Here is a 26,402-nt window from a genome sequence, read left to right on the forward strand (position 1 = left end):
GGCGCATTCCCAGGAGACAGAGCCGTGAGGGCCTCTGGCAGCAACTCGCGACGGTCGGCTTTCCCTGGGTCTCCGCCCTACGGGAGACAGTGAAGGCGGGAGCAAGGCCCCAACCGAGAACCCCACCCCAAACCCGGGAGCCAGGAGCCCCCTTCCACCCTTCGGCCCGCCACCCGGAAGCAGATGCCGGCGGCGCGGCGTGGCAGGGTTGCGGTTCCGGGTCGGGCCGCGCCGCAGCCAGCTCTCGGCTCGCAGCCGCAGCGCCCCGCCCCCGCGCTCCGGACCTGGCAGGCGGCGGCTGCTGGGCAGGTCCAGGGGCCACATGGCTGAGGGGGACGCAGGGAGCGACCAGAGGCAGGTGAGGCCCCGGCGGGGTGCTGTCTCTCCAGGCTCGGCTCGGGCTCGCCTCGCCATGCCAGTCCTCCTCAGCCGAGGGGCCCTCCGCCCGGGGCCGCCCCGGGTTCCGCCAGCACTGGCCACGCCATTTGCTCCACCGCGTTCCATTTTCCCGGCGCTTCCCGTCGGCCGAGCGCTCTTAGGCCGGCAGCTCCTCGGCGGCCGCGGGCTCGGCCTGTCTCGGACGGTGTCCTCGTCAACCATTAACACGCGACTAAGCAGCTCTGGGCCGAAGGCAAAAACCGGGGTTTCGATCCCTACCCTGCCGCCGCCGAGTCATCTTGGACAAATCACTTAAGAATTCGGGTTTCCCCCTTTGCAAAATGGCAATAGCCCAGACCCTGCAGGTCCCGAGAGCCCACCGAATCTCACTCCTTCTGGTCCTTGGCATCGAGCTTTCCCTGTGCCTTGTTCACGTGGGCGATCATAAGTCTTTTCCTACAGGGCTGTGAGTACAAAATGAAATGCTACGAAGTCGAATGGATACTTTGCTTCCCATCTTTTCCCTTTAGGTCCTCCAGTTATTTTTCTTTTTTAACCCCAAGCCCAAAGAATAATTTATGAAATGTTTTAAGGGTTTGATTACCAAGCAACCAACCACCCATCTAGTCCTTGTGTACCCCCTCCCCACCTCCCCCCAACACAAAATTTAATACGAAAGAACCAGTGAGACACCCAGCAGGAGTACACAGATAATGTGGGGCAGAGCTATTGGGGGTGGGAGTCAGGGGTGGAGATTACCTGTTAAAAAAGAGAAGGTGGAACAGAGAAGATAGGTTTATCTTTTCACGTGTGAATGGTCACTACAAAGTATGGGAGTGCATATATATTATATTTTGACTCAATAGTGGCCAAAAGCACAGTAATGCAGTAGCAAGGCTGGCTCCAGTCATTGGAGTAGCGCCTAGCAACCACCCAGAGAGCAGAACATGGTGACCTGCTCTTCAGAAATACTTGGCCTGGTGAGGCTCATCTAGGAATTTTTGATCTACTCTGGTAATGTTGAATTTGAATACCTTATAAAGTAGTAAGAATAGGATTTTAAGATATGTACATTTGTTGACTTTTAAAAAATCAATTTCTTTCAGAATGAGGAAATTGAAGCAATGGCAGCCATTTATGGCGAGGAGTGGTGTGTCATTGATGACTGTGCCAAAATATTTTGTATTAGAATTAGCGACGATATAGATGACCCCAAATGGACACTTTGCTTGCAGGTACTTTTTCCCCCTTCCCTGCAGCCATCTTTCAGTTACAGTATGAACTATATTGTTGACTTCTGTATTCTAATGATTGTGTTGTTTTCTAAATTATCTTTGTTGTTGGCTTTTATCAATGATTAAACACATGGGCAGTTACATCTCAGATCACTTTCAAATCATACATTAATTGATAGTTCCAGTCTTTCTAATCCAATGCTTTTAATCATTTAAAAGTGTTAATGTACCCTTGAGAGACTGTAGTTTTGCTTCCCTTCATTATTCTCTTCATCTGGTAGGAGAGGGTCCAAACCTGGAAAGATGGCTAACATTTAAAAGGAAAGGGAGGTTAGTAATGTAGATGACTCGTAGAGGAGACACTCATTTCTTTATTAATTGAGAATCAATGATCAATGATCAGTTGTAGTTAGGATAAAATAAATGAAAAGGTCAGCTATGGCTTTTCTTAGTGCTTAATCTTTGATGACTGCTTGTATGTACTTTCAACATAAAGGATGCAAAACAGTTTTTGCCAGTGTTTGTTTTTATGATACTGATTTGAAAAGAAGTATGTATGGTTCTCTATTATATGTTAGCTATTTCATATAGTTAATAGTGTTTCCTAGGATTTTTGTAGTATTTCTTCTGAAAAGTACCCAGAAAATATTATAATGCCACTCCATCCACTTGGGGTCAGGGTATAATTGTCCATATTTCAGTTTTCCTTTTCCTTTCATCTCTGTCTTCCTTGCCCTTTTTGTCCAGTTGCTAGCTTTATAAATATGGTTACTTTTGATCCTTGATGAAGTGTAAACAGATGTTTTTGAACTTGCATTGTAGGTGATGCTGCCGAATGAATACCCAGGTACAGCTCCACCTATCTACCAGTTGAAGTAAGCTGTATTTCTACATTTATATTGTTATAAAAAGATTCTATTCTGAAAGATGTTTATACTGTACTTTGCGTTTACATAAAATACCTTTCTTATTAAAATGTATATAGAGATTAAAAATACCTTTTGGGTTTGGTATAGAGCATTTAAATAAAAATTAAATTCTATAAAACAATGAAATATGCCACTTAGTATAAAAGAGAATCACAAGGTTCGTAGAGGTGAAGTAGGTACAGAATTGTCTTTAGAGATGAGGAAGGAAACCTTCCTCTTTAGCCTAGTAATATAGAAACCTTGGCCTTTAGAGTTACTCCTAACCTAGATCTCCTGACCTAGCCACAGTTCCTTGATGTACCTGTAAGACTGCCTGCCTTCCAGGAGTTTCTTATGATGCTTCTGGTGTTTCTCCCTGCCCCTTTCCCCGTTGATGTTGACGAACCATCTTCTTAGCAGCCCGAGCTTAATCTTTATGAGCCATGACCTGTTGATGCAAGTGATATTTCATCTACCTTGGCCCCATCACCTAGTAATATGTATAAACCCTTGGGAACAGAATTGCGTAAAAATCTCAATTACTAGGCCGGTCTGATTGTAGACCAGTGATTGGTTTATAACCAGTAATTGATCACAACTGGTTAGATTTCTTTGTTTCTTCTTCACTCCCACTGTTTCACTTAATTAGCCTTAAAAAAAAAAAAAAACTCAATTACTAGAATTTGTATCTATTAGTTTTTTCTGTGCACATATTTTAAAACCATGGCATTAATGCTTACTGTTATTAATGGTTCTGTAAATTTTTATTATTATTTATTGCAAATGATAGATATAGAATGCTTATAAACATTAATGTCCTTTTCAGACATTTTTTTTTTTTTTTTGAGACAGAGTCCTGCTCTGTCTCCTAGGCTGGAGTGCAGTGGCGTGCTTGACTAACTGCAAGCTCCGCCTCCCGGGTTCACACCATTTTCCTGCCTCAGCCTCCCAAATAGCTGGGACTACAGGTGCCCGCCACCACACCCGGCTAATTTTTTGTATTTTTAGTAGAGACGGGGTTTCGCCATGTTAGCCAGGATTGTCTCGATCTCCTGACCTCGTGATCTGCCCGCCTCGGCCTCCCAAAGTGCTGGGATTACAGGCATGAGCCACCACGCCTGGCCAATTTTTAAACCATTAAAACAGAGTAATTTTGGTGTGGGTTTTGTTTTTGTCATGTTTTCTTGGGAAGGCTGAATGAATTAATGCTAATGAAAGCATTTTGCAACTATATAGATTTATACAAATATAAGACCATTTATGAAAACAATTTTTTAAAGCCAAAAAAATTTATTTGTGATGTAATCAGTAATTTGAGGTATAAACATAATCCTTGAATAATCTTCTTAATTGTTTTATTTAATCTTAGTGCTCCTTGGCTTAAAGGGCAAGAACGTGCGGATTTATCAAATAGCCTTGAGGAAATATATATGTAAGTGACAGGCGATTTTTTAAAATAATTCTGTTAGTGATTGTATTGTGGGCTTTTGTTGAACCTGTGAACCCTTTGTTAGAACCTTTCTAAACTTTTTAAAGCTACTTCTGCTTTAACAAAAAGGACTCACTTGAAGAGACCTCGAAAGGTTAGTTATATAATTTTATATATACATTTGTTAGCTTCTACTTAGATACAAAAATACAGTAATATTTAGAGCTAACAACTGTAAAAAACACTTAGGCATAGGCTTGTAATCCCAGCTATTCAGGAGGTTGAGATGGGAGGATTGCTTGAACCCAGGAGTTTGAGACTAGCCTGGGAAATACAGTGAGACCCCCATCTCAATCTCAATAAATTAAAAAAAAATTATTTGCTAAAAGGATCTTAATGAAAAAAACAAAAACACTTAGCCAACTTGTTAAAGTAAATTCAGAGATACTGCTCTTGATTTGGTATTTTCATAGGCTATGTAGAATGAAATTGATTACAGAATCCTAAGCGTAATTATTTCTTAAATGTCTATGTACTTTGGTAATTTCCCTTGTATTAGGCCATAAGACTCAGAATCTATTGATGGGCTATATTTTTCATTCATTCCTTCATTCAATAAATATTACATGGCAGGCACTGTACTAGATCCTGGGTGCAGGTATGGCTAGCATGAACAGAAGTGCCCTTTTTCATGGCAGTTAGAATTTATGGTGTGGGAGAGATATTACTTATAATATTGTAAAAATGAATATAACAATAGCTGTGGTAAGTTCTATGAAAGGAAGATATGCAAAACTAATTGAGTTTGAAACAAGACCTGACATAGTCTAGGAGGTGAGGGATGGCTTGTTTGACTTAAAAGCGGAGTTAATTAGGGGATGATAATTCCAGTGAGAGGCCACAGCACAAGGCTTGGTGTTGGGGAGCTTGGCACATTACAGGAAACAGTAATGGTGATATGCAGTGGTAAGAGACAGGATGAGATGGAGGGAATATGGTAGGAAAAGGACCTGGAGAGGTAGACAAGGCAGGTCCTGCAGAGTTTTGTAGGTTATGTTGAAGATTCTGTCTTTATACTAAGAATAGCTGGAAGCAGAGAAGGGTTTTAAGTAGTAGGGTGCCATGATAAGATTTTCTTTTTTTTGACACGGGTTCTAGCTCTCTTGCCCAGGCTGGAGTGCAGTGGCACAGTAGTGACTCACTGCAATCTTGACCTCCCAGGCTCAAGCAATTTCTCCCACCTCATTCTCCCGAGTAGCTGGGACTATAGATATGTGCCACCATGCCCAGCTAATTTTAATTTTTTTAATTAAAATTTTTTTTTAAATTTTTTTGAGATGGAATCTCACTCTGTTGCCCAGGCTGGAGTGCAGTGGCATGATCTTGGCTCACTGCAACCTCTGCCCCTCGGGTTCAAGCAGTTCTCCAGCCTCAGCCTCCCGAGTAGCTGGGACTACAGGTGCCCGCCACCACGCACAGCCAATGTTTGTATTTTTAGTAGAGGCGGAGTTTCACCATGTTGGCCAGGCTGGTCTCGAACTCCTGACCTTAAATGATCCACCCACCTTGGCCTCCCAAAGTGCTGGGATTACAGGTGTGAGCTACCATGCTCTGCCTTCAGCTAATTTTTTTAAAAATTATTTTTTTGTACTGATGGAGACTTGGTTTGTTGTCCAGGCTGGTCTCAAACTCCTGGCCTCAAGCAGTTCTCCTGCCTTGGCCTCCCAAGGTGCAGAGATACAGGTTTAAGCCACTGTGCCTGGCCATGATAATATTTTCATTTAAAAAAGATCATTCTATTTTCTGTTTGAAGTAGTGTTTGGAAGGTAGCAAGAGTAGATGTGGGACATCAGTTAGGGGGCTAATGCAGTTGTCTAGGGAGGAAATATCTATGATTTAGTTTAATTTTAATGAAATAATTTAGTAAAACAAATAATGTTCTGGAATATCAGTTTTACTGTAATCCAGGATCTAGTAAGGACTGTATTATATGTTCTAGGTGGCCACTCCATTTGGTACAGTGACAGTCCCTCTTTGTGTCCCTGGGATCCAGGCCAGGTTTCTTTTCCTCCCAAAATACTTAATTAGAAAATGGTAAGTTGTTGTGGCATCCATTCTGCTTATTCCTGCCTAGAGCAAGTATGGTCTTCCTTGGGTCTCCATTTAGTGATTCCGTCATCCTTGGCGGAAGTATAAGTATTTCATTAATTAAATGTTTTCTGATATCTCTCCCTAACATTACTGGCCACTCCAACTTTTGTGCCCCCAACAAACTTCTTTCTATAATCCTCTCATATTTGCCAATTTATCTGCCCCCCCCCCCAGTAGAATAAGATCAGTATACTGTGGATTTGTTCACCATTAACACCAGAATTGTTCATCTAGTGGCCATTTTTCAGCTCTTACCTAACTTTTGGTGGTATTGACCACTTCCTCCTCCTTGAAAATCTTTCCACACTGCTTCCATCATGTTAATCACATTCATCAGTTAGCGTTTTTTCTTACCCATGTACAATGTCATACACTCATAAGTGTGGCTCTTCACCTGCCTATCCCCTATCCCAAAAGTCCTCCTTTTACTAAAAGATACCTTCCCACAGGACACAACTTTCCTTTTCTCTTTAACTAGTTCACTTGAGCTATTTTAGACTTACGAAGTGTCAGAGATTACAATATAGTTTGTTCTAATGGTGGAATATGGGGTCTTGTTTATTTAACGGGCTTGAATAACCTTGGTCCAGTGGTATTATTTTCACACATGTAGTCTAAACAGAAATACACATCTTACTTTTAAAACTTCTTTTTTTTAAAATAGGACTTCACTGTGTTGCCCAAGCTGGCCTTGAACTCCTGTGCTCAAGCCTCAAGTGATCCTCCTGCCTCTCAGCCTCCCGAGTAGCTGCGACTACAGGCACATACCACCACACCTGGCTTTATTTTTAAAACTTTTGTGTGACAGCTTTTTTTTTTTTTTTTTTTTTTTTCCTGAGACCGAGTCTTGCTCTGTTGCCCAGGCTGGAGTGCAGTGGTGCAATTTCAGCTCACTGCAACCTCCGCCTCCCAGGTTCAAGCAATTCTTGTACCTCAGCCTCCTGAGTAGCTGGGATTACAGGTGTGCACCACTACGCCTGGCTAATTTTTGTATTTTTAGTAGAGACGGGGTTTCAGCATTTTGGCCAGGCTGGTCTTGAACTTCTGACCTCAAGTGATCCGCCTGCCTCGGCCTCCCAAAGTGCTGGGATTACAGGCGTGAGCCACCACGCCTGGCCTTTTGTGACAACTTTTAATCATATTTTCCATATAATTCCAGCAGATGGCAGCAAGGGGGAAATATAGGTTTTTAAAAATTAAACATGGGCCAGGTGTGGTAGCTTTTGTCTGTAATCCCAGCATTTTGGGAAGCCTATGTGGGAGGATTGCTTGAAGCTAGAAGTTTGAGACCAGCCTGGGCAACATAGTGAGACCTTCCCCATCTCTATAGAAATTAAAAACATAAAAATTAACTGGGTGTGATGGGGCGTGCATGCAATCCCAGCTACTTGGAAGACTGAGGTGGAAGGATCACTGGAGTCCAGGAGGTCGAGGTTGAGTCACTGCACTCCAGTCTGGGTGATAGAGTGAGACTCTGTCTCAAAAATAAATATATAAAAAGTAAGCCTGTGAAGAAGGGAAGGGGCTCTTTAGAAGAGCAGTCAGTAACTCAGGAGGGATATAGTGGAGGCCTTTATTAAGGCAAAAAGAATATGAATGGAGAAGGTCAGTTAAAGAAATACTTAAAAATATATTGGCCAGGCGCAGTGGCTCATGCCTGTAATCCCAGCACTTTGGGAGGCTGAGGCAGGCGGATCACCTGAGGTCAGGAGTTCGAGACCAGCCTGACCAATATGGAGAAACCCCATCTCTACAAAATTAGCTGGGTGTGGTGGTGCATACCTGTAATCCCAGCTACTCGGGAGGCTGAGGCAGGAGAATTGCCTGAACCCGGGAGGCAGAGGTTGCGGTGAGCTGAGATCGTGCCATTGCACTCCAGCCTGGGCAACAAGAGCAAAACTCTGTCTCAAAAAAAAAAAAAATATATATATATATATATATATATATATATATATATATATATATATATGTGTATATGTATGTGTATATATATATGTGTGTGTATATATATATATAAAAGCTAGGATTTGGTGATTGATTAGATGTATATTAGTTTGGTTGTTGTACCTACATTTTTTTTTTTCTGAGGTGGGGTCTATCTCTGTTACCCAGGCTGGAGTGCAGTGGCATGATCATCGTTCACTGTAGCCTTGACCTCCTGGGCCCAAGTGATCCTCCCACCTTAGCCTCCTGAGTATCTGGGTTTATAGGTGTGCCACCACTGGCTAATTTTTGCATTTTTTTGTAAAGAAGGGGTCTTGCTACGTTGCCCAGACTTGTCTGAAATTCCTGGCCTCAAGTGATCTGTCTGTCTCTGCATATCAAAATGTTGAAATTACAGGCATACGCTACTGTGCCCAGTCCTTAATTTTTATTTAAATATTTTGCATGTGAATATTTTGAATAAATGAAAATAACTTTTGATAAAATAAAAAGTAAATACACTTAAAATACTTAGAATATGATACTGTTTAAGAGAAAATGAAAAGGATTACAAGTTTTTTATAGTATTTGACTTTGTGATGATCTATTATAGCAATATTTAATTTAGAAATCTGAGAAAATAATTTTTGAAATTTTCTACATCTCTTCACATTTCGATGTATCATGGAATGTTAGGTTTTAATGTTGGTGAGTGAGGCTTCTTGAATCAAAAATTACACTGGATAAAGTCAAACAGACAAGGAAGACTGTATCCAAGGCCGCTGCAATAGGGGAAGGAGGCCAGAACTAAGTGTGAACTCAACTCCTCTGAAACAAAAGGCAGAAGGGTTTTTAAGGGCCAGGATGAGCTAGTGGAAAAGTACTGAAAGATATTATGTGGGGCCATTAATCGGGTGTGTTGGGCATATTGAGTTATTGTTGAGTTTGCAAATATTTCTCTTTGGAGTAGGCCATCTGTGTTTACTAATAGGTACCCGTTGAAGTTAGCCTCCTATTCTCCCACAGAGACTGGAAGATAAGGGCAGTGTCTTTGATGCTGTGTTTCAAAGGGATGGTTTCCAGGTCCTTGAGAAAGACATTTCCTGGGTTGTAAAACCAATTAAAGTTTTCTGTAAAAAGATTTACATATATCTCAAAGAGATGGAGAAGGAATTTACAATGACAAGTTTTCTGAAGAAAATGCTCTAAGAAAAGGGAGGTAGGGGCCTAGAGTCAGGAATGGGCCCATATAAAGTTTAGTCGAGCTGAGGTTAAGGCTGTTTCAGTCAGGCTTTTGGAGTCAGTTTTTTAAATAGTGTCATCTCTTTGTGTCTGTTTTCTCATCTGTAAAAAGGGGATAATATTGTAAGCATTAAACTAGCAGCTATCATTTTTTTGTTCTTTAAAAATTTTATTTTTTTATTTTTTTGAGATGAAGTCTTGCTGTGTCGCCCAGGCTGGAGTGCAGTGGTGCAATCATAGCTCACTTCAGCCTCCAAACTTCCAGGTTCAAGTGATCCTCCCACCTCAGCCTCCTAAGTAGCTGAGATTACAGGCACACACCACTGTGCCTGGCTAAGTTTTTTAATTTCTTACAGAAACGGAGTCTCACTTTGTTGCTCAGGCTGGTCTCAAACTCTTGGTTTTAAGCTATCCTCCTATGGTGCTGAGATTACAGGTGTGAGCCACCACATTTGGCCTGTTTTTTTTTTGTTTTGTTTTTGTTTTTGTTTTGAGAAGGGGTCTTTTTCTGTTGCCCAGGCTGGAGTGCAGTGGCACGATCTCCACTCACTGCAGCCTCCACCTCCCAGGTTCAAGCAATTCTCCCACCTCAGCTTCCTGAGTAGCTGGGATTACAGGCACGCACCACCACATCTGGCTAATTTTTGTATTTTTTTTGTAGAGATGGGGTTTTGCCAAGTTGCCCAGGCTGGTCTCGAACTCTTGAGCTCAAGTGATCTGCCCGCCCCGGCCCACCAAAGTGTTTTGATTACACCACGCCCGGCTCTGGGATGTTCTTATTTCAAAAATCTTCTCATCCAGCTTATAATATTGAAAATTAGGTGACAGAAACTCAGATCAAATGATTAGTTTAACTTCACACAGCTTAGTGCATTTTAGTGAATAGCTTTACTGTTATATCAACCAATACAAGTATTTAGTTTTAGTACTAGGAATTGTGGGTGTGATGGGGAGGATTTGAGGGTATAGAATTATTTAAAAACAATGTTGTTTTCTTCTGTCTCTTGTTTTGAAAGTTTTGGTGGGTGCTGATGAGTAGTGATAAAGAGAGATAATGGTTTCAAGGGAAACTTTCAGAGGAAGGAGGTGAGGTGTTGCTATGTAGTAGTGTGGTGATATCTTTAAACACATACCATACTTACCTACAATTAGTGTCTTTTTCTAAAGAGCAGACACTTGGGCCTTTATTTTATTGCTGTTACCATCATTTAACATAACTATGGACATGACTTTAAAACCTGTGACACATTCTTTTTCTCAGTGATCCTTTGAGATGGATTTAGTTACCTGAGGCAACCAAACATCATTTGGAACCAAAATGAATCAGTTTAGGCAATAGAATGTTTTGTCAGAAACAAGATATGAATATAAAATTGTTGAATTGTCTTTTAGGTCTTGTAAATTGACTCCCTGAAGGAGTTTCCCATATGCTTTACATTCTTTCTTGTTGAGATAAGTATACTAAATGATAAGTGTACCAAATAAGGGGTTTGAAATTCTTAAAAAAATTTAAAAAAGCAGGCAATGATCAGACATCAATACTGAAAGATTGTATCCACTTACAGAAACTAAGTCACATTTATATTTCTTTAATCCATCTAGTTTGGAAATGTTTATTCCCCTCTTTGGTTACAGCTCTTCTGCTTATTTTAAAGTAAGCCATGTTAATTTTGGAGTCAACTGGAATTTTTAAGGTTGCTATAACCTGTATTAAATACTCAGACACAAATGTTGATAAACCCCAGGTTTTTATAAATTATTTTAAAAAAGAAATGGTTAGATTGTTTATAATGTCTTGGATTGCAAATGTCTGTATCTTCTTGAATTTGAGAAGATGATTTTTGAAATAACAATTTTTTTTTTCCCCTGAATTTTGTTTAGTCAGAATATCGGTGAAAGTATTCTTTACCTGTGGGTGGAGAAAATAAGAGATGTTCTTATACAAAAATCTCAGATGACAGAACCAGGTAGGATTGAAAAATACTATCAATACTCTTTTAACTTATAATAACTACATTTTTATGTAGATACTCTAGTTGAAATTTAATATGAAAATCTGTATTCTGGTTTATGGTTTGTATATTATAAAATCCAAGTTTCTCTGAAAAGTTTAATTGCTCATGTAATTATAGTTATTTATTTCTATAAGGTTTAGCCTCTTTGATTTTGTATTACAGTATTCCTCCTCATCTGAGATTTCGCTTTCCATGGTTTCAGTTACCTGTGGTCACCTGTTGTCTGAAAATATTAAATGAAAATTTCCAGAAATAATTCATAAGTTTTAAATTGTGTGCCATTCTGAAAATGTTATGAAATCTTGGGCTGTCCCATTCTGTCTAGGGTCTTGTCTAGGATTCTACATTGCTTTCCATTGTTGTTTCTCTTTACTCTCCTTTAGTCTGTAAACAGTTGTTCAGTGTTTCCTTGACTTATAACCTTGACACTTACGAAGACTACTGATAGTTATTTTGTAGAATGCCCCTCAATTTGGGTTTGTCCAGTGTTTTCTCATGATTGGAGTGAGATTAGTAGCTGGGAGTGGTGGTGTACTCCCAGCTACTTTTAAAATTTTTTCTACAGACGAGGTCTCCCTATGTTGCCCAGGCTGATCTCAAACTCCTAAGCTCAAGTGATCCTCCTGCCTTGATCTCCCAAAGTGCTTGGATTACAGGTGTGAGCCACTGTGCCTATTGTATCATATGCTTTATTATTGGTGATATTTACCTTGATGTCTCAGTTACGGTGGTGTTCGCCAAATGTCTCCACTGTGAATCCTGTAGTCAGGGTTCTCCAGAGAAACAGAACCAATTGAATGTATGTGTGTATATACATGTGTGTATGTACCCACACACAGAGAGAGAAATATATTTTAAGAAATTGGCTTATACAGTTGTGGAAGGTGGCAAGTCCAAAATTTGCAGGATAGGCTGGCAGGCTTGGGACCCAGGGAAGAATGAATGTTGCGGTTTGAAAACAAAGATGGTCTGCTGGAAAAATGTCCTCTTCTGGGGAGGTCAGTCTTTTAATGTTGGATGAGGCTGATTGGATGAGGCCCCTATGGAAGACAGTCTGCTTTACTCAAATTCAACTGACTTAATTGTTAATCTCATCCAAAAAATACCTTCAGAGAAAAATCTAAAATAGTGTTTAACCAAATATATGGATACTGAGGCTGGGCACAGTGGCTTGCACCTATAATCCCAGCACTTTGGGAGGCCGAGGTGGGTGGATCACCTAAGGTCAGGATTTCAGGACCAGCCTGGCCAACATGGTGAAACCCCGTCTCTACTAAGAATACAAGAATTAGCCTGGCGTGGTGGTACGCGCCTGTAATTGCAGCTACTTGGGAGGCTGAGGCAGGAGAATCACTTGAACCTGGGAGGCGGAGGTTGCAGTGAGCTGAGATGGTGCCACTGCACTCCAGCTTGGGTGATGGAATGAGACTCTGTGTCAAACAAAAGTAAACAAATATATGGGTACTGTGGCCTAGACAAGTTGACATGTAAGATTAACCATTGCAGTCACTATCTTTCTCTTTGTAGCTTGAGGGAGATACTTTGAAGCTATGCTAATATCCTGTTTCTCCTTAAACTTTCTGCCACTAATTTTAGTATCTATCCATGGAACTTGTCAACAATATTTATTACTGTGGTGTTTGCCTGATGATGATTTTCTATTTTCTTCATTCTTTCCTCATTTAGTAATTGGAATTCTATTATGAGGAAGGGATGTCTCTTCCCATTTATGTATTTATTTATCTGTTTATTATTTATATCAGTATGGACTCATGTATATTATTTCAGTCCGTGGGTTAAAATGCCATCCGATCATATTTTTTTGTTGCTCAAATTGTTCTAGCTTTGACCTTTAAGAGCCCCTTCAGGTTAACTCCTGTGTTCTTTTTATAAGCCCCATCTCTTTTTGAGCATTTCCCAGTTTGTGGATCCACATGAGGTCCCAGGTTCATCTTGTAGTTTCCTTGCTCCAACTCAGGAATCAACCAGTTCTCCTATGGGCTGAGTGCTGGTTCCTTTCGTTGAAGAGTGGTATTTAGAACCCAAGACCCAGTGATTTTTTTTAAAAAGCATCGTTTCTTACCTGCCTCATAAAGTAATTGTGTCTCATATTCACATAGGCCCAGATGTAAAGAAGAAAACTGAAGAGGAAGATGTTGAGTGTGAAGATGATCTCATTTTAGCATGTCAGCCGGAAAGTTCGGTTAAAGCATTGGATTTTGATATCAGTGAAACTCGGACAGGTATAATGTTACTAACTAATTTCTTTTGAGGAGAGTGGGTTGGTAGTATTATGTATTGTTCTTTGAGATGATAGAGAAATTTACTAATTTTCTCCAGTTTTAGGAAGGAGTTATTAATTTGCAGATAAGATTAATTTTTTCCTGCCTGTTGGCAATTTTGGTGTTTGCCAAGTCTTATCAGAATGGCAAGGAAAAAATGGAAATTTACTCTTTTCCCCCTACTTTCTAGAGTTTTGATTTAGTGATGGAAGAAGTTGAAACTAAGAAAGGCTATTAACGTTTTTAGTTAACATCATGTTTTTATATTTCTGTATTGAAATCCTTAGCTGTTTCCTGATGTTTCAGGATTAAATTTTAGTCTGTGCTCACAAATACAAATATATTAACTGAAAGTGCAGCCCTGGAAATTAAAGCTAGTAAAATGCCTTTAAGAGTTTTTTTCTGAGAGACAAGGTCTCGCTGTGTTGCTCGAGTTGACCTTGAACTCCTGGGCTCAAGTGATCCTTCCACCTCAGCCTCCGAGTAGCTGGGACTACACGCACGCACCATTGTGCCCAGCTTGAGTTCAGTTTTTGTTTGTTTGTTTGTTTTTTTGAGATAGAGTCTTGCTCCGTCGCCCGGGCTGGAGTGCAGTGGCACGATCTCAGTTCACTGCAACCTTGCCTCCCAAGTTCAGTGATTCTCCTGCCTCAGCCTCCTAAGTAGTTGGGATTACTGGCACATGCCACCATGCCTGTCTAATTTTTGTATTTTTAGTAGAGATTGGGTTTCGCCATGTTGGCCAGGCTGACCTCAAATGACCCACCCACCTCATCCTCCCAGAGTGCTGGGATTATAGGCGTGAGCCACCACGCCCGGCCTAGTTTTTGTTTAAACAAATTTGTTTCGTAATCGAGTAGTATTCAACATAAAAATAGGTTGCTGTGATATTATGTTTCATTTTAATATTTTAAAATTTTGAATGTTATTGTTAGTTTCCCTAAGCCTCTTAGGAAAACATGGTAGACCAGGGGGAATATTCATTCTGTTTGAAGGTGAGGGGTTTCCTGTGTCATTACACAGTAGCTTTTAAAAGGTGCTCTGAGTTTTAAGGCTTTTGAATGGTGTCCAGGACTAGTAGAAGGGAACAAAGAGGAAATGAAAGAGTGGGGAGCATCCAGGGCTCTCATTTATGCTCTAGCCTAAGTAGCTCCCATTTTAATCATTTATTTGTGTGTGGATTTGACATATGATATCTTTTGAAAACAGGATCTACCATGAAAAGAAAAAGGATAAAAATCATACTCATAAATAAATACTATCAATTGGTCAGTAGTTCATATTGACCCTAATACTGTATTTGACTTATTACTATGTTAATACAGCAGTCAAAATCAATTCAGGAAAAGAACAGTATCAGAGGGAAGGTGTAAAACATCTTACATAAACCTACTTTCTTGTCTTGAATAACTTTTCATCCTAAGTGAGGCAGGTAGTAGTAGCCAGGACGATTAAGTCTCTCAACAGAATTGAGGGTTAATTAGTGATTCTTTTTTTTTTTTTTTTTTGGAGATGGAGTCTTGCTCTGCTGCCCAGGCTGGAGTTCAATGGCACAAACTCGGCTCACTGCAACCTCCGCCTCCCAGGTTCAAGCAATTTTCCTGCCTCAGCCTCCCGAGTAGCTGGAATTACAGGCACACGCCACCATGCACAGCTAATTTTTGTATTTTAGTAGAGACGGGGGTTTCACCATGTTGGCCAGGCTGGTCTCGAACTCCTGAACTCAGGTGATCCACTCCCTCGGCCTCCCAAAGGGTTGGGATTACAGGCGTGAGCCACCACGCCCAGCCATGATCCTTAAACTTGTTTTAAGAGGTGTAATAACTGGAAATCATGATGCTCTTTAAGGAATACCAATTGGATGTATTATTGATGTATTTAATTCCATCATATGAAGTAGAAACAGTTTCATTAGCAGAAGGCATTATATTATAGCTACACAATATAAAGAATATAAATTCATAGTTTTCCCAACTCAGAGGTCTAACAACAGTGAAACTGATAAATAAATTTTATATTAGCAGCTATAAATCTTTGGTTTCAGGACCCCTTTACACTCTTAAAAATTATATATTAGATATTGTACCAACTTACACTACTGACTGCAGCAGTTCAAGATTAGTCCCAACCCATTGCTTCCCCTGGGTAACCTTGGCAGGTGGAAATCATTTATAAATCAAGTGTTTTAATCTTATGTACAATATAGTTAGGAACTTTTTACTTAAAATTATAATTTAAATTTAATTTTGGTAGATAGCGATTAATGGTTATTTTAGTTGATTTGCCATGTAATTTACATTTCTTTCCCAGCTGCCCCCCCCCATTTCATTTTTTTCAGTATTTGAATGTAAGGCTTTTTAAAAAATAAAGTTTCTTCTACATTTCTAGAAGTAGAAGTAGAAGAATTACCTCCGATTGATCATGGCATTCCTATTACAGACCGAAGAAGTACTTTTCAGGCACACTTGGCTCCAGTGGTTTGTCCCAAACAGGTAAAGTTCCTTTGTCTAGCTCACTTTGATGATTTACTAAAATAATTCAGGTAAATGATTTTGCAATAATACCCTTGTTTTTACTTTTATGTTTTATTTTCATATAAGATAAAAATTATTTGTTCATTTTTCTACTCCCAAATTACTGTGAATCATGGAAGATTTGTTTCGTTTCTGTTTGTCTCTGCTTTCTTTCTTTTTTTTTTTTTTTTGTTCTGGTGTCTCACCATGTTGCCCAGGCTGGTCTCAATCTGGACTCAATCAGCCCTCCTGCCTCCAGCCCTCCCAATCCAAGGTATTGGGATTACAGGCATAAGCCACCTAGCCAGGCCTGTCACTGCTTTCAAAATTGTATCTAAACTCTGATTAGGGGTTAACCCTCCAATGAATCTTTAAATAAGAAACACCCATTGTGTTATTATAGAAAATTATGATGCTTAATACCTTGTCAAAAAGAATTATTTGTCCTGTCGAATAGGAGTTCTGTGAAACTAAGTCCATTCCTCTGTTATTATTCAACAAAGGGGACAGTGGACAGACTGGCTAAACCAAGTCCTCCCTACCTGACTTACTTTCCTTTGTGTTTCTTGATCTTAGGTGACCTTATTTCCACCCAGGGCTATAAATGGGAGAGGTTTCAGCCATAAACTATTCCTAGGTCTTTGCCTTTCTCATTCTTCTTTCAGCAGAATCCTTTTCTTCTTCCTTGCTTCTATAATGTAGCTCAGCTTACATTATTGATGTACGAGGCAATTTCAATACTACCTGTAAAGTTACATTTTTAAAAAAGTCTCATTTACTGCAGGTTTTAGGCATGAGTCTCTTCCTTTGGTCTTTGCAGCTACCCTACTCTTGAAGCTCTTTAAAGCCCTGGGCTTCAGGGATACAGCTCTTTGTTCCAGGCTGTTTCACTCTCTGAAAGAGGAAGTTCTTTTCTGCATTGACTTGTGGTCAAGATCATAACTTTTGGTGCGGACTTCTGGTCTTTTCTCTCAGGAATCCTATTTTGTCCCTGGCCCTTAGTCACATCTTCTTCCCAGGGTCCTCCTGAGACATTCTAATTCTGAATCTGTTCATTCTGGATCCTCTTTCTGTTTCTGATCACAGTCACTTAGATTTATAGCATTATAATTTGTGAGAGCTGAAACAAGTTTTAGAGGTCATTGTCTATTTTATTGATCAGAATTTGAGAACCTGAAAGATTATAAAATGATAAACAGAAGATTGCACAATTTGTGATCCAAATGGGTGTCCCCAACTCTAGCTCAGTTTTCCCTGCCACCAATATTTCTTCCATACTTCTTGCCATTACAACATCCCTGAAAAATCTGACCATGTGTCATTCTGTTCTCTCTCTTATCCACCTTCACACATGTAATCTTTGCTGATTTCCAGTGTCTACAAGGGAAGATCTAAACTTATTACACAGATCCTTTGTAATATGGCCCTAGCTTATCATTCATGACACATCTTCTGTCATCTCATTCATACTCTAAGTTAAGCTGTGTAAAGCTTCCTGAACTTTTCTCTTTTTTGTTCCCACTAAGGTTGCCAGATAAAATACAGAATACCTAGTTAAATTTGAATTTCAGATAAACATTATTGCATGGGATGTACTTATAGTAGAAAAATTACTTGTCGTTTATCTGAAATTCAAATTTAACTGGATGTCCTGTACTTTTATTTGCTAAATTTGGTCACCCAGTCCCTGTATTTGCATATAGCCCTATTCTCTGTGTGGAATGTCTTCTTCCTGCCCCATCTTTCCTTTTGATGCAGGAGAACTGCCACTTATAAGACCTGGCTCATGTGACCTCCTCTATGAACCTTACTTGACTCCCAGAGAAAGATGTGGTTTTAGAACATTTGGAACATACCATTATTGTATACCTGCTACATTGGATGTATACATTTGGTAAATTTCAGAGCTAGTTTTTAGAAGTTTTATATGATACATTTAAAATTCCCTACATGGGGAACAAACTTTCCCTTTGACATAGTAGTACTGAAATATTTGTTGATAATTAGTGCTCAAAAATACCAGGTCTGTCATTTTTATACCAATTATGAGTACCAGTCTCTGCCCCTAAAATGAGAAGGAAACTTTGGAAATGACTTTTTCAGAGTATAGTAGACTCTTTAAGTGACTATTTATTTTAATACAGCATGCTTCAAGGTATTTTTCTAGCATTTATTTACAGAGCAAATATAAAAAGCATACTTATTTATATTATTGCTGTTTTTAAGGTGAAAATGGTTCTTTCCAAATTGTATGAGAATAAGAAAATAGCTAGTGCCACCCACAACATCTATGCCTACAGGTGAGTAATCATCACAAGTTTTAGTATACTCAGTTTGTTAAAAATAGAGGGAAATGATGCATGATTTTAGAAAATAATAACTACTGTGTATTTTTTCCATTGTAATAGTAATAGACGTGGAATATTTGGAAACTGCAGAAAAGAAAAAAAAGAGTTGAAGGGAAAAATCTGGCATTTTCTGCCATCAAATGTAACTGACAATATTTTGTTTTTTGTTTCATTTTTTTCTCTGCAAAGTTTATTTTTTCCCAATGCTTTATTTACCTTTGTATCCTGTTTTTTTCTTAATTAAAAAAAAGCACTTTTTCATATTGTTATAACTGCTTGATAAATACTGTTTAATGGCTGTAAAATATTTGAGATGCCATACTACAATTTATTTAACCATTTCCTTTTAGTTTTTCATATTTTTCACGATTATAAAGAGTGGTCCAGGGAACATCTTTGTATACTTTTTAGGTTATTTCCTCAGGATAGGTTCTGGTTGCTTGAGATTCTTTTTTGAAATGAAATGGGAATATAATAAAAGGAAGAAAGAATTCTTAGAAGTAGAATTATCAAAAAGTGTGAACAATTTTGAAACTCTTGATATATAGCCAAATTTCTTGCAAAGGTTTTGTTTTGTTTTGGTTTGGTTTTTGAGACAGGGTCTCAAAAACCCTGTTGCCCAGGCTGGAGTACAGGGGCGTGATCTTGGCCCAAGCAATCCTCCCACCTCAGCCTCCCACGTTAACTGGGACTATAGGTGCGAGCCACCATGCCCGGCATAATTTTTGTATTTTTTTGTAGCAACAGGGTTCTGCCATGTTGCCCAGGCTGGCCTCAAACTCCTGAGTTCAAGTGATCTGCCCACCTTGGCCTCCCAAAGTGTTAGGATTTACAGGTGTGAGCCCAAATGTTTTTAAAACCAATTTATGCTCCCGTAAGCAGTGAATTAAGAGTATTTATTTTACTACATGAGTTTCAGTTTTGAGAATTCAGGTTTTTATATGCATCTTTGCTGATTTGTAAGTGAAGAGATGAAGGGCATTTGAAAAAATACGCAAATTTGTAAGACTTTAAAAGTACATAGTTTAGGCCTAAAATAAATCAGAACATAGGGACTTGGTGTAAATTTAAAATGTGATTGAGACTATTTGTAGAATCTAGGCTATCTGAAACTGAAACTCAAAAATTCATCATTTTGAGTAGGTGAGTTCTTAATATTACTAATTTCACATCTCTTTAAGTGCCAAAACTTACAAACAATTATTTGTTATGTAATTCCCCTCTTAATAGAGTATCACTGGATAGAATTTTAATGTTTTCTTAAGCAGTTATGGCCTTCAATAGGAAAATGAGGAATTAGACTACTCTCAGTCATTAAAATGGGCTGTAAAAATTGTAATGTTCATTTATTCTACATGTTTTTTGAGTGCCTGCTCTGTGCCAAAACTTTATGTAAATTAACTCTTATTAGTTAGCAATTCTAGCACTGTAAAAAGGTTAGCTTTTTCAAGATCCCATAGTTAAGTGATGGAGCTGAATTTGATAATCCAATTTCATTTGTTTTCTTTATTTCACTCCTCTATGGCTGTGGCTACAGCTTCAGCAATCTTGTATCTAAGCTATGTAAAAAAAGAAAAAAGTACTCATAGTATTTTAACTTTAATGTTCATAGTAGATGGTCAGTAAATATTTATTGAGTGGATGGATGGATGAAGGGAAGGAAGGATGAGTGAATGAATGAATGTGACTGCTGTAAGGTAACATAATTGACTTAGGTGTGTAGATGAGCTTTTATAGCTTTTAGTATTTACATTAAAAGTTTACAGCTTTTTATGACCAGAGCTGGGAGGATGTCTTTACTACATTTACCCAGTTCCACATGATACCATTGTAGGGCCCTAAGAAATCCACCAGATGGCATACTGTAACTGACACTATTTTTTTTTCTCTCTCTAGCACTTATTTGCCAAGCTTACTTTACTGTATTGTAGGCCTACATTATTATTTCAGATATAGCTTTCTAGTTTAAATGGATAAAAATACCATGATTTGTCTCTAATATTAGTAACCGTCCAGAGGAAAATTTAAATCTTTACATTCTTAGAAGAAAATAGAGAAATGCTTGATGGCTGGAATAAGATGAGAGGAAAGTATAAAATATTACCTTATGTTGGTTTTGTTGCCTTCATCTTTTTTTTATATGCTTTTTGTTTCACTATATCTTAAGGCTCTTTGAAGACAGATGCATGCCACTTACTTCCTTTATAATATGTCTTAGTACCTGTTGCTTTTATACAGTATATTCTCAATAAATGTTTTTCAATGATTGCTCTCGTTACTTCAAGGTTAAATGAAGTAAGGGGAATGTCACATGTATAAATTCACCTTCCCATAATAGCAACATTTCTGATATAAAGGAGATGCCTTTGATTCCTAGCTTTCCCAAGTATATAAAAAGGCAAACATACTGGATAGTAAACCGTCAGTGAAAATATATCTAATATAATACATATTTCAGGAAGGATTTAAAAAAATGAATATGCCGATTTTGGAAGTAATCAAAATGATCACAAATATTGAGGAATAACTTCTATTATAATATTTTAGTTTCAAAGTGTAATACTCTTACATGTATTTGCAGAATATATTGTGAGGATAAACAGACCTTCTTACAGGATTGTGAGGATGATGGGGAAACAGCAGCTGGTGGGCGTCTTCTTCATCTCATGGAGGTAGGTGTAAGTTAAACTATCAATCCTGTTCTGTACAAGCCATAAAATTTCTCAACAAAACAGAGCTCCATTTAGTAATAGCTAAGTCAGTTGAACTATGTAACATAAGATATATTTGATTTAATTAGTAGTTGATGTTAAAATATTGATTGAATGAAAATTTTAACCAGTGGATGTGGGACAGAAAGCAAATAATTAATAAGAAGTGCTATGCGTTCAAGACATAGACAATAGAAGATTGTCTTCAACTTTGGGAAAACACTTTGTTTTTTTGACAATTTCCTTATCTTTATTTTTTCTATTCTTTCTTTATGGAACTCCGGTTAGTTGGATATTGGAACTTCTGGATAGATCCAGAATTTTTTTTTAAATTAAGTTGTCCATCTCATTGTCTTTATATTCTGAGACATTTTCTTGACTGTTGTCCAAAATTTCTGTTGAATTTGAAATTTTGTTTAGCAACCATATATTTAATTTTTAAGAGTTCTTTCTTGTTTTCTGTTTTTCCTTTTTAAGAATATCCTGTTCTGTTTTATGGCTCCCATATCTTCTAAAATTTCTCTGATTATATTAATTAGACTTTCTTTTTTAAGATGTTCTCACCCCTAAAAAAATTTTTCCTGGTCCATTTTTGTTTATCTTGTCCTTTCTCTTTCATGCTGCTGGATTTTCTTCATCTGTCTGGTGATCATTTATTGTTCATTAATTTTAGGATTGGATTATTTTTTTCTTAAGGTAGTTACCTGGTTTTTTCTGCTCTTGTATGTGAAGGTTTATTTTCTAACAAGGCCTTTCCCTTGAATAGTAACTGTGTTTGTGGGTCAGGCCTGTAAACTGGTGGGCTTCACATTAAGGGCAGCATTTGACAAATGTCAAACTGATGAAAACGGCCAGGTATGGTGGCTCAGACCTGTAACCCTAGCACTTTGGGAAGCTGAGGCGGGGAGATCACTTGAGCCCAGGAGTTTGAAACCAGCCTGGGCAACATGGTGAAACCCTGTCTCTACCAAAAAAACACAGAAATTAGCCGGGCATGGTGGCGCATGCACCTGTAGGTCCCAGCTACTTGGGAGGCTGGGGTGGGAGGATCACTTGAGCCCAGGAGGCAGAGGTTGCAGTGAGCCAAGATTGTGCCACTGCAGTGTAGCCTGGGTGACAGAGTGAGACTGATCTAGATCTCAACTGATGAAAACCTTACTAATAGCACCAGGGATTGATGCCTCGTGCAGCCCCTGTAGCTTTGTTCAGAAGCAGGGGTTTTTTTTGTTGTTATTTGGCCTAGTGGTAAAATGCTGCCTAAACTTAGCTGTTCTGGTTGAAGTCACCAGGTGCTAGAATCCTACTTGCATGGTCTCCCCTTCACTCTGGCCAGTTGCCCCAAATCTGGGAGTTTGAGGACATTGTGAAACACAGTGATGGTTTTCCAGATTCCCTTCTGTTCTTCCATTTCACTCCCTGAATTGTTAGTAATCTCACTCAGTGCCTACTCACTCATATGGCTCTACCATTAAAGTCACTGGGAAATTTTATGTGCAATTTTATATATGGGTTATTTCATTCTCCTTTTTTAAAACTCATATTTGTACATGTCTGTCTATGTATCTAATTATGCTTCCAAAAAATAACAGATTTTGAATGTGAAGAATGTCATGGTGGTAGTATCACGCTGGTATGGAGGGATTCTGCTAGGACCAGATCGCTTTAAACATATCAACAACTGTGCCAGAAACATACTAGTGGAAAAGAACTACACAAATTCACCTGTAAGTGGCTCTTCATAGTACATCTAGAGAATTTCTCATCACTGCCTGGGAATTTTTTAAAACGACAGAAAATTAAGAATGAATCAGAATGTGAGTGGTGAATTGGTAAAACCTTTGGACTCAGAACCTGGAGACCTAGACTCTAAACAGTGTGTCTGGCCAGTCACGTGACTTTGGACCGATCACTTCATCCCTTCGCACCTTGATTTCATAGGTTCATAGAATTTTATAATTAGAAAAACCTTTTAAGACCAACTAGGTTCCATCCCTAAAATTGAGCCCCAGAGTGGTTGTAGCTGATATCACATCAGACTAGATGTTCTTTAAACATCTAGAAAATTCTGAAATTCTCTGTTAGTGTCAAAACATCTCCCCCTCCACTGGCATACCTTTAGATGCTTTCTTCCTTTATACTTTGAGTTTATTTTGTTTTATATTTTAGGTATGTTCATATCTGCCTTATTTAAATTTTACTGCCTTACTTGGGAAAGTGGGACAATAGATGAAATGATATTGAAATTATTCAAACATAAATCTACTAGATAAATAAGGTTTCCTTGATTATTCTTGATTGTTTAAAAAATATTAGCCTATAAGTGAAAGTACCCCGTAAAACACAGAAATGACACATATGAAAGTGATTATACCCTCACTGTAACATATATACATACATACATATATGTATGAATATATGTGGAATATATATGTGTAAATATATTCTAAGTGATTAGATTGAAGGTTTCATCTTTATGTAAATGGAGAGATGCTGCACTGATTTGTGTCTTTTTCAGGAGGAGTCATCTAAGGCTTTGGGAAAGAACAAAAAAGTAAGAAAAGACAAGAAGAGGAATGAACATTAATACCTGAAACTATAGGAAAGGTTAATTTGCCTATAATTATATATACATTCCATAGTCATCAAGGAATATATTGTGCAGAGAGAGTATCCTTGACTGCTCAAGTCAGCCAATTCAGCATGGATACCAACATTAGCTTTTCTTCTTTGGTTATATCATCTGCCAAAAATAGAGAACTTATGATCTATTCATGTGTGTTTCAGGCTTATTTGGGAGAACTAATTTGAACTTAATCACCACTTCATCTAATTTTAGCAAGGTAACAGTTTCCCAGGGCAGTACCTGAATTAACTGTCCATTTCAGTACATGTCAAGTGCCTTTGTTAGGTGGAGAAGAAATGTCTCTAGAGGAATATAAATACCTGATTTCTTGTCATCGAGATTCTTGTACTGTTAAATGAATATTGCCTTTTACTGCTCTTTATGGCTTATTGGAATAGGAGCTCATTTAAGATTGATCTTGGAGAGTTTCTTCTTGTGATTTTAGTTCATAAGTATGTCACCTTTCATTTTATAGTGTTCATCATTGAGTAATGGATTAAGTGAAAATCCAGGAGTATCCATCTGCAGTTATGTGCTGAGGTGATAATTCATCCAACATATTTGTTAGCATAAATATTATGCTTCAGTTTCTGTTGCAAATTGGTGATTGTGAAATTTCAGAAAGTGATTTTCTAGTCTGCTTTTTTTGTTTAATTCTTGTAATGTAAGCAATAAATATGGAGTGTCAGTAGTCTCCTTCCACCCCAGAAATGTGTTGGTGTAACATTCTCGTTTCTTTTAACAACCTGGAAGTACCTTTCTTGTGATCTTCACTGAGGAATTAGAACTATGATAGAAGTTAGGCTGTGGCGAATGGGACATTCGTAGAGTGGGATGGAGGTGGCAGAATGACCCTGGTGTAGGGCAGGAGTATGTTGTGTAGTTACATCAATTTGATGCATACTTTCCATCTGCACTCCAGGCAGCACTCCACTCAGTTCCAAGATTTTGCAGAGAGAAGGAGCAAACCTTTTCACTGGAAAAACAGAAACAACCCTCCCCCCCATTTTTTTCCCCTCTATTCATCAAACCTTTATGTATCTTTCATCTTCCAGTTACCTCTAGGCATTTAGATAGTGAAATTTACCTTTGAGATATAACAATAAGTGATTAACTGTTCACTTTCAGATGTAATGGCAAACAATTGTTAAAAGTTATTAACTGATCACAGATTTGCCTGGACTTCCCTTCCCAGGGAGGGAACAGAAGTTAGGAGGCAACTTTGGGATGGTGCTAGAGCATGGAAAGCACAGAGAATTGGACAAACAGGTCTTTTTCTCTTTTCTCTGATGTTTTACCTTTAAAAGATCCAACATCCTTACCGTTGGTATTTTTAGTAAGGTTATAGTAAATAGCTTTACACCAGGATGGATTCTGAAATATAAATTCTAAATTATATTTGTTATAACTATATTTTATGTTGTATGTTATCAAGAGCCATCAGAGAATGACCTTTTTGTGTTTGGAACACTTGGTTCCGTGAAAAGTATGCTTTGTGTTTTAACTGTTAAAATAATTTAAAAATTAATTATTTTACATAATTAAAGAAGTTAAAAACTATTAACATTAAATAATTTCACAATTTCAACATGTCAAACCTATGAAGGGAGATAGGAAACAATGAGAAACTTACTTTTGCTCCTTTATACAGAATTATTAACTATATTTTACTAACTAAAAAACTCTAGTATTCTTTACCTAAAGTCAATTGGCTGGTAAGAGGGAGAGATGCAAAATTCTCCAGTTCTGAACTTGGAGCTATTTCACACTCTACTCTTAATGGAAACTTGAACTAATGATAGATAGTATTTTTTTCCTCTATTTAAAATTTTTGTCTTGATTAGGAGATTTTTCAGTTCTCCATATAATAATTTTCTACAATCAGATCTATGCTGTGGCATATTTTGCTTTATTTAAAAAATTTTTTTTTAGAGATGAGTTCTTGCTCTGTCACCTAGGCTGGAGTGCAGTGGCATGATCATGGCTCACTGCAGCCTTGACCTTCAAGCCTGCCAAGTAGCTGGGATTACAGGCATGTGCTATTACACCTGGCTAATTTTTAAAGTTTTTTGTAAAGATAGGGCTTTCTGTGTTGCCCAAGCTCGTCTTGAGCTCCTGGCCTCAATCGATCTTCCTGCCAAGGTATTGGAATTACAGATGTGAGCCACCATGCCTGGCCTGCTTTGACATATTTTATAGTGTGTTAATTACAAATAGTCTTCATATGCCAGAATATAAGAGCAAGTGTTATCTACTTTTTAGATGGGAATTGCAGAAGCTGCATCAAAAGTATGCTTTGAGGTATATATAGTGAAACAGAGCCTTTCTGAAGAGAATTATATCAAACTAATTACAACCAAGAAATAATAGTATGAAGCGGATACTGTTTGGAGGACAGGAAAATTTATTGGGAAAATTACATAATCCCTCTGATTCCGCTATCCAGAGATAGCCATTATTATTAATATTTGGTATGTACATCCTTATATTATTTTTTTCTTATGCGTGATTTTGTATATATGGTTATTTTTCTTTCCATAAAAATGGTATTAAACTGTATATACTGTTTTGTAGCCTACATATTTCATATAGAAGTATATTGTTAACATTTTCCATGTCAATAAATATTCTTCTATGGCTTAAA

General features: G+C 38.2%; 1 protein-coding gene across 3 annotated transcripts; it reads left to right on the forward strand.

Moving 5' to 3' along the window:
- The first annotated feature begins 187 nt into the window (after positions 1-187).
- Positions 188-26,402, forward strand: IMPACT (impact RWD domain protein). Of its 3 annotated transcripts, none has more exons than XM_031003791.2 (11): positions 188-358; positions 1,485-1,613; positions 2,436-2,488; positions 3,891-3,953; positions 11,148-11,233; positions 13,402-13,524; positions 15,952-16,055; positions 18,303-18,376; positions 21,006-21,096; positions 22,725-22,859; positions 23,651-26,402. In XM_031003791.2, the coding sequence occupies exons 1-11, from the start codon at positions 323-325 to the stop codon at positions 23,717-23,719; spliced, it is 963 nt and encodes a 320-aa protein (XP_030859651.1). In that variant the 5' UTR covers positions 188-322; the 3' UTR covers positions 23,720-26,402. The 3 variants fall into 3 exon arrangements, with proteins under 3 accessions (XP_030859651.1, XP_030859652.1, XP_030859654.1); XM_031003792.3 differs by having other exon boundaries at positions 209-358; positions 16,003-16,055; XM_031003794.3 differs by lacking the exon at positions 188-358 and adding an exon at positions 415-844.

The sequence above is a fragment of the Gorilla gorilla genome, chromosome 17, assembly GCF_029281585.2.
Source record: "Gorilla gorilla gorilla isolate KB3781 chromosome 17, NHGRI_mGorGor1-v2.1_pri, whole genome shotgun sequence".
Taxonomy (NCBI): Eukaryota; Metazoa; Chordata; class Mammalia; order Primates; family Hominidae; genus Gorilla; species Gorilla gorilla.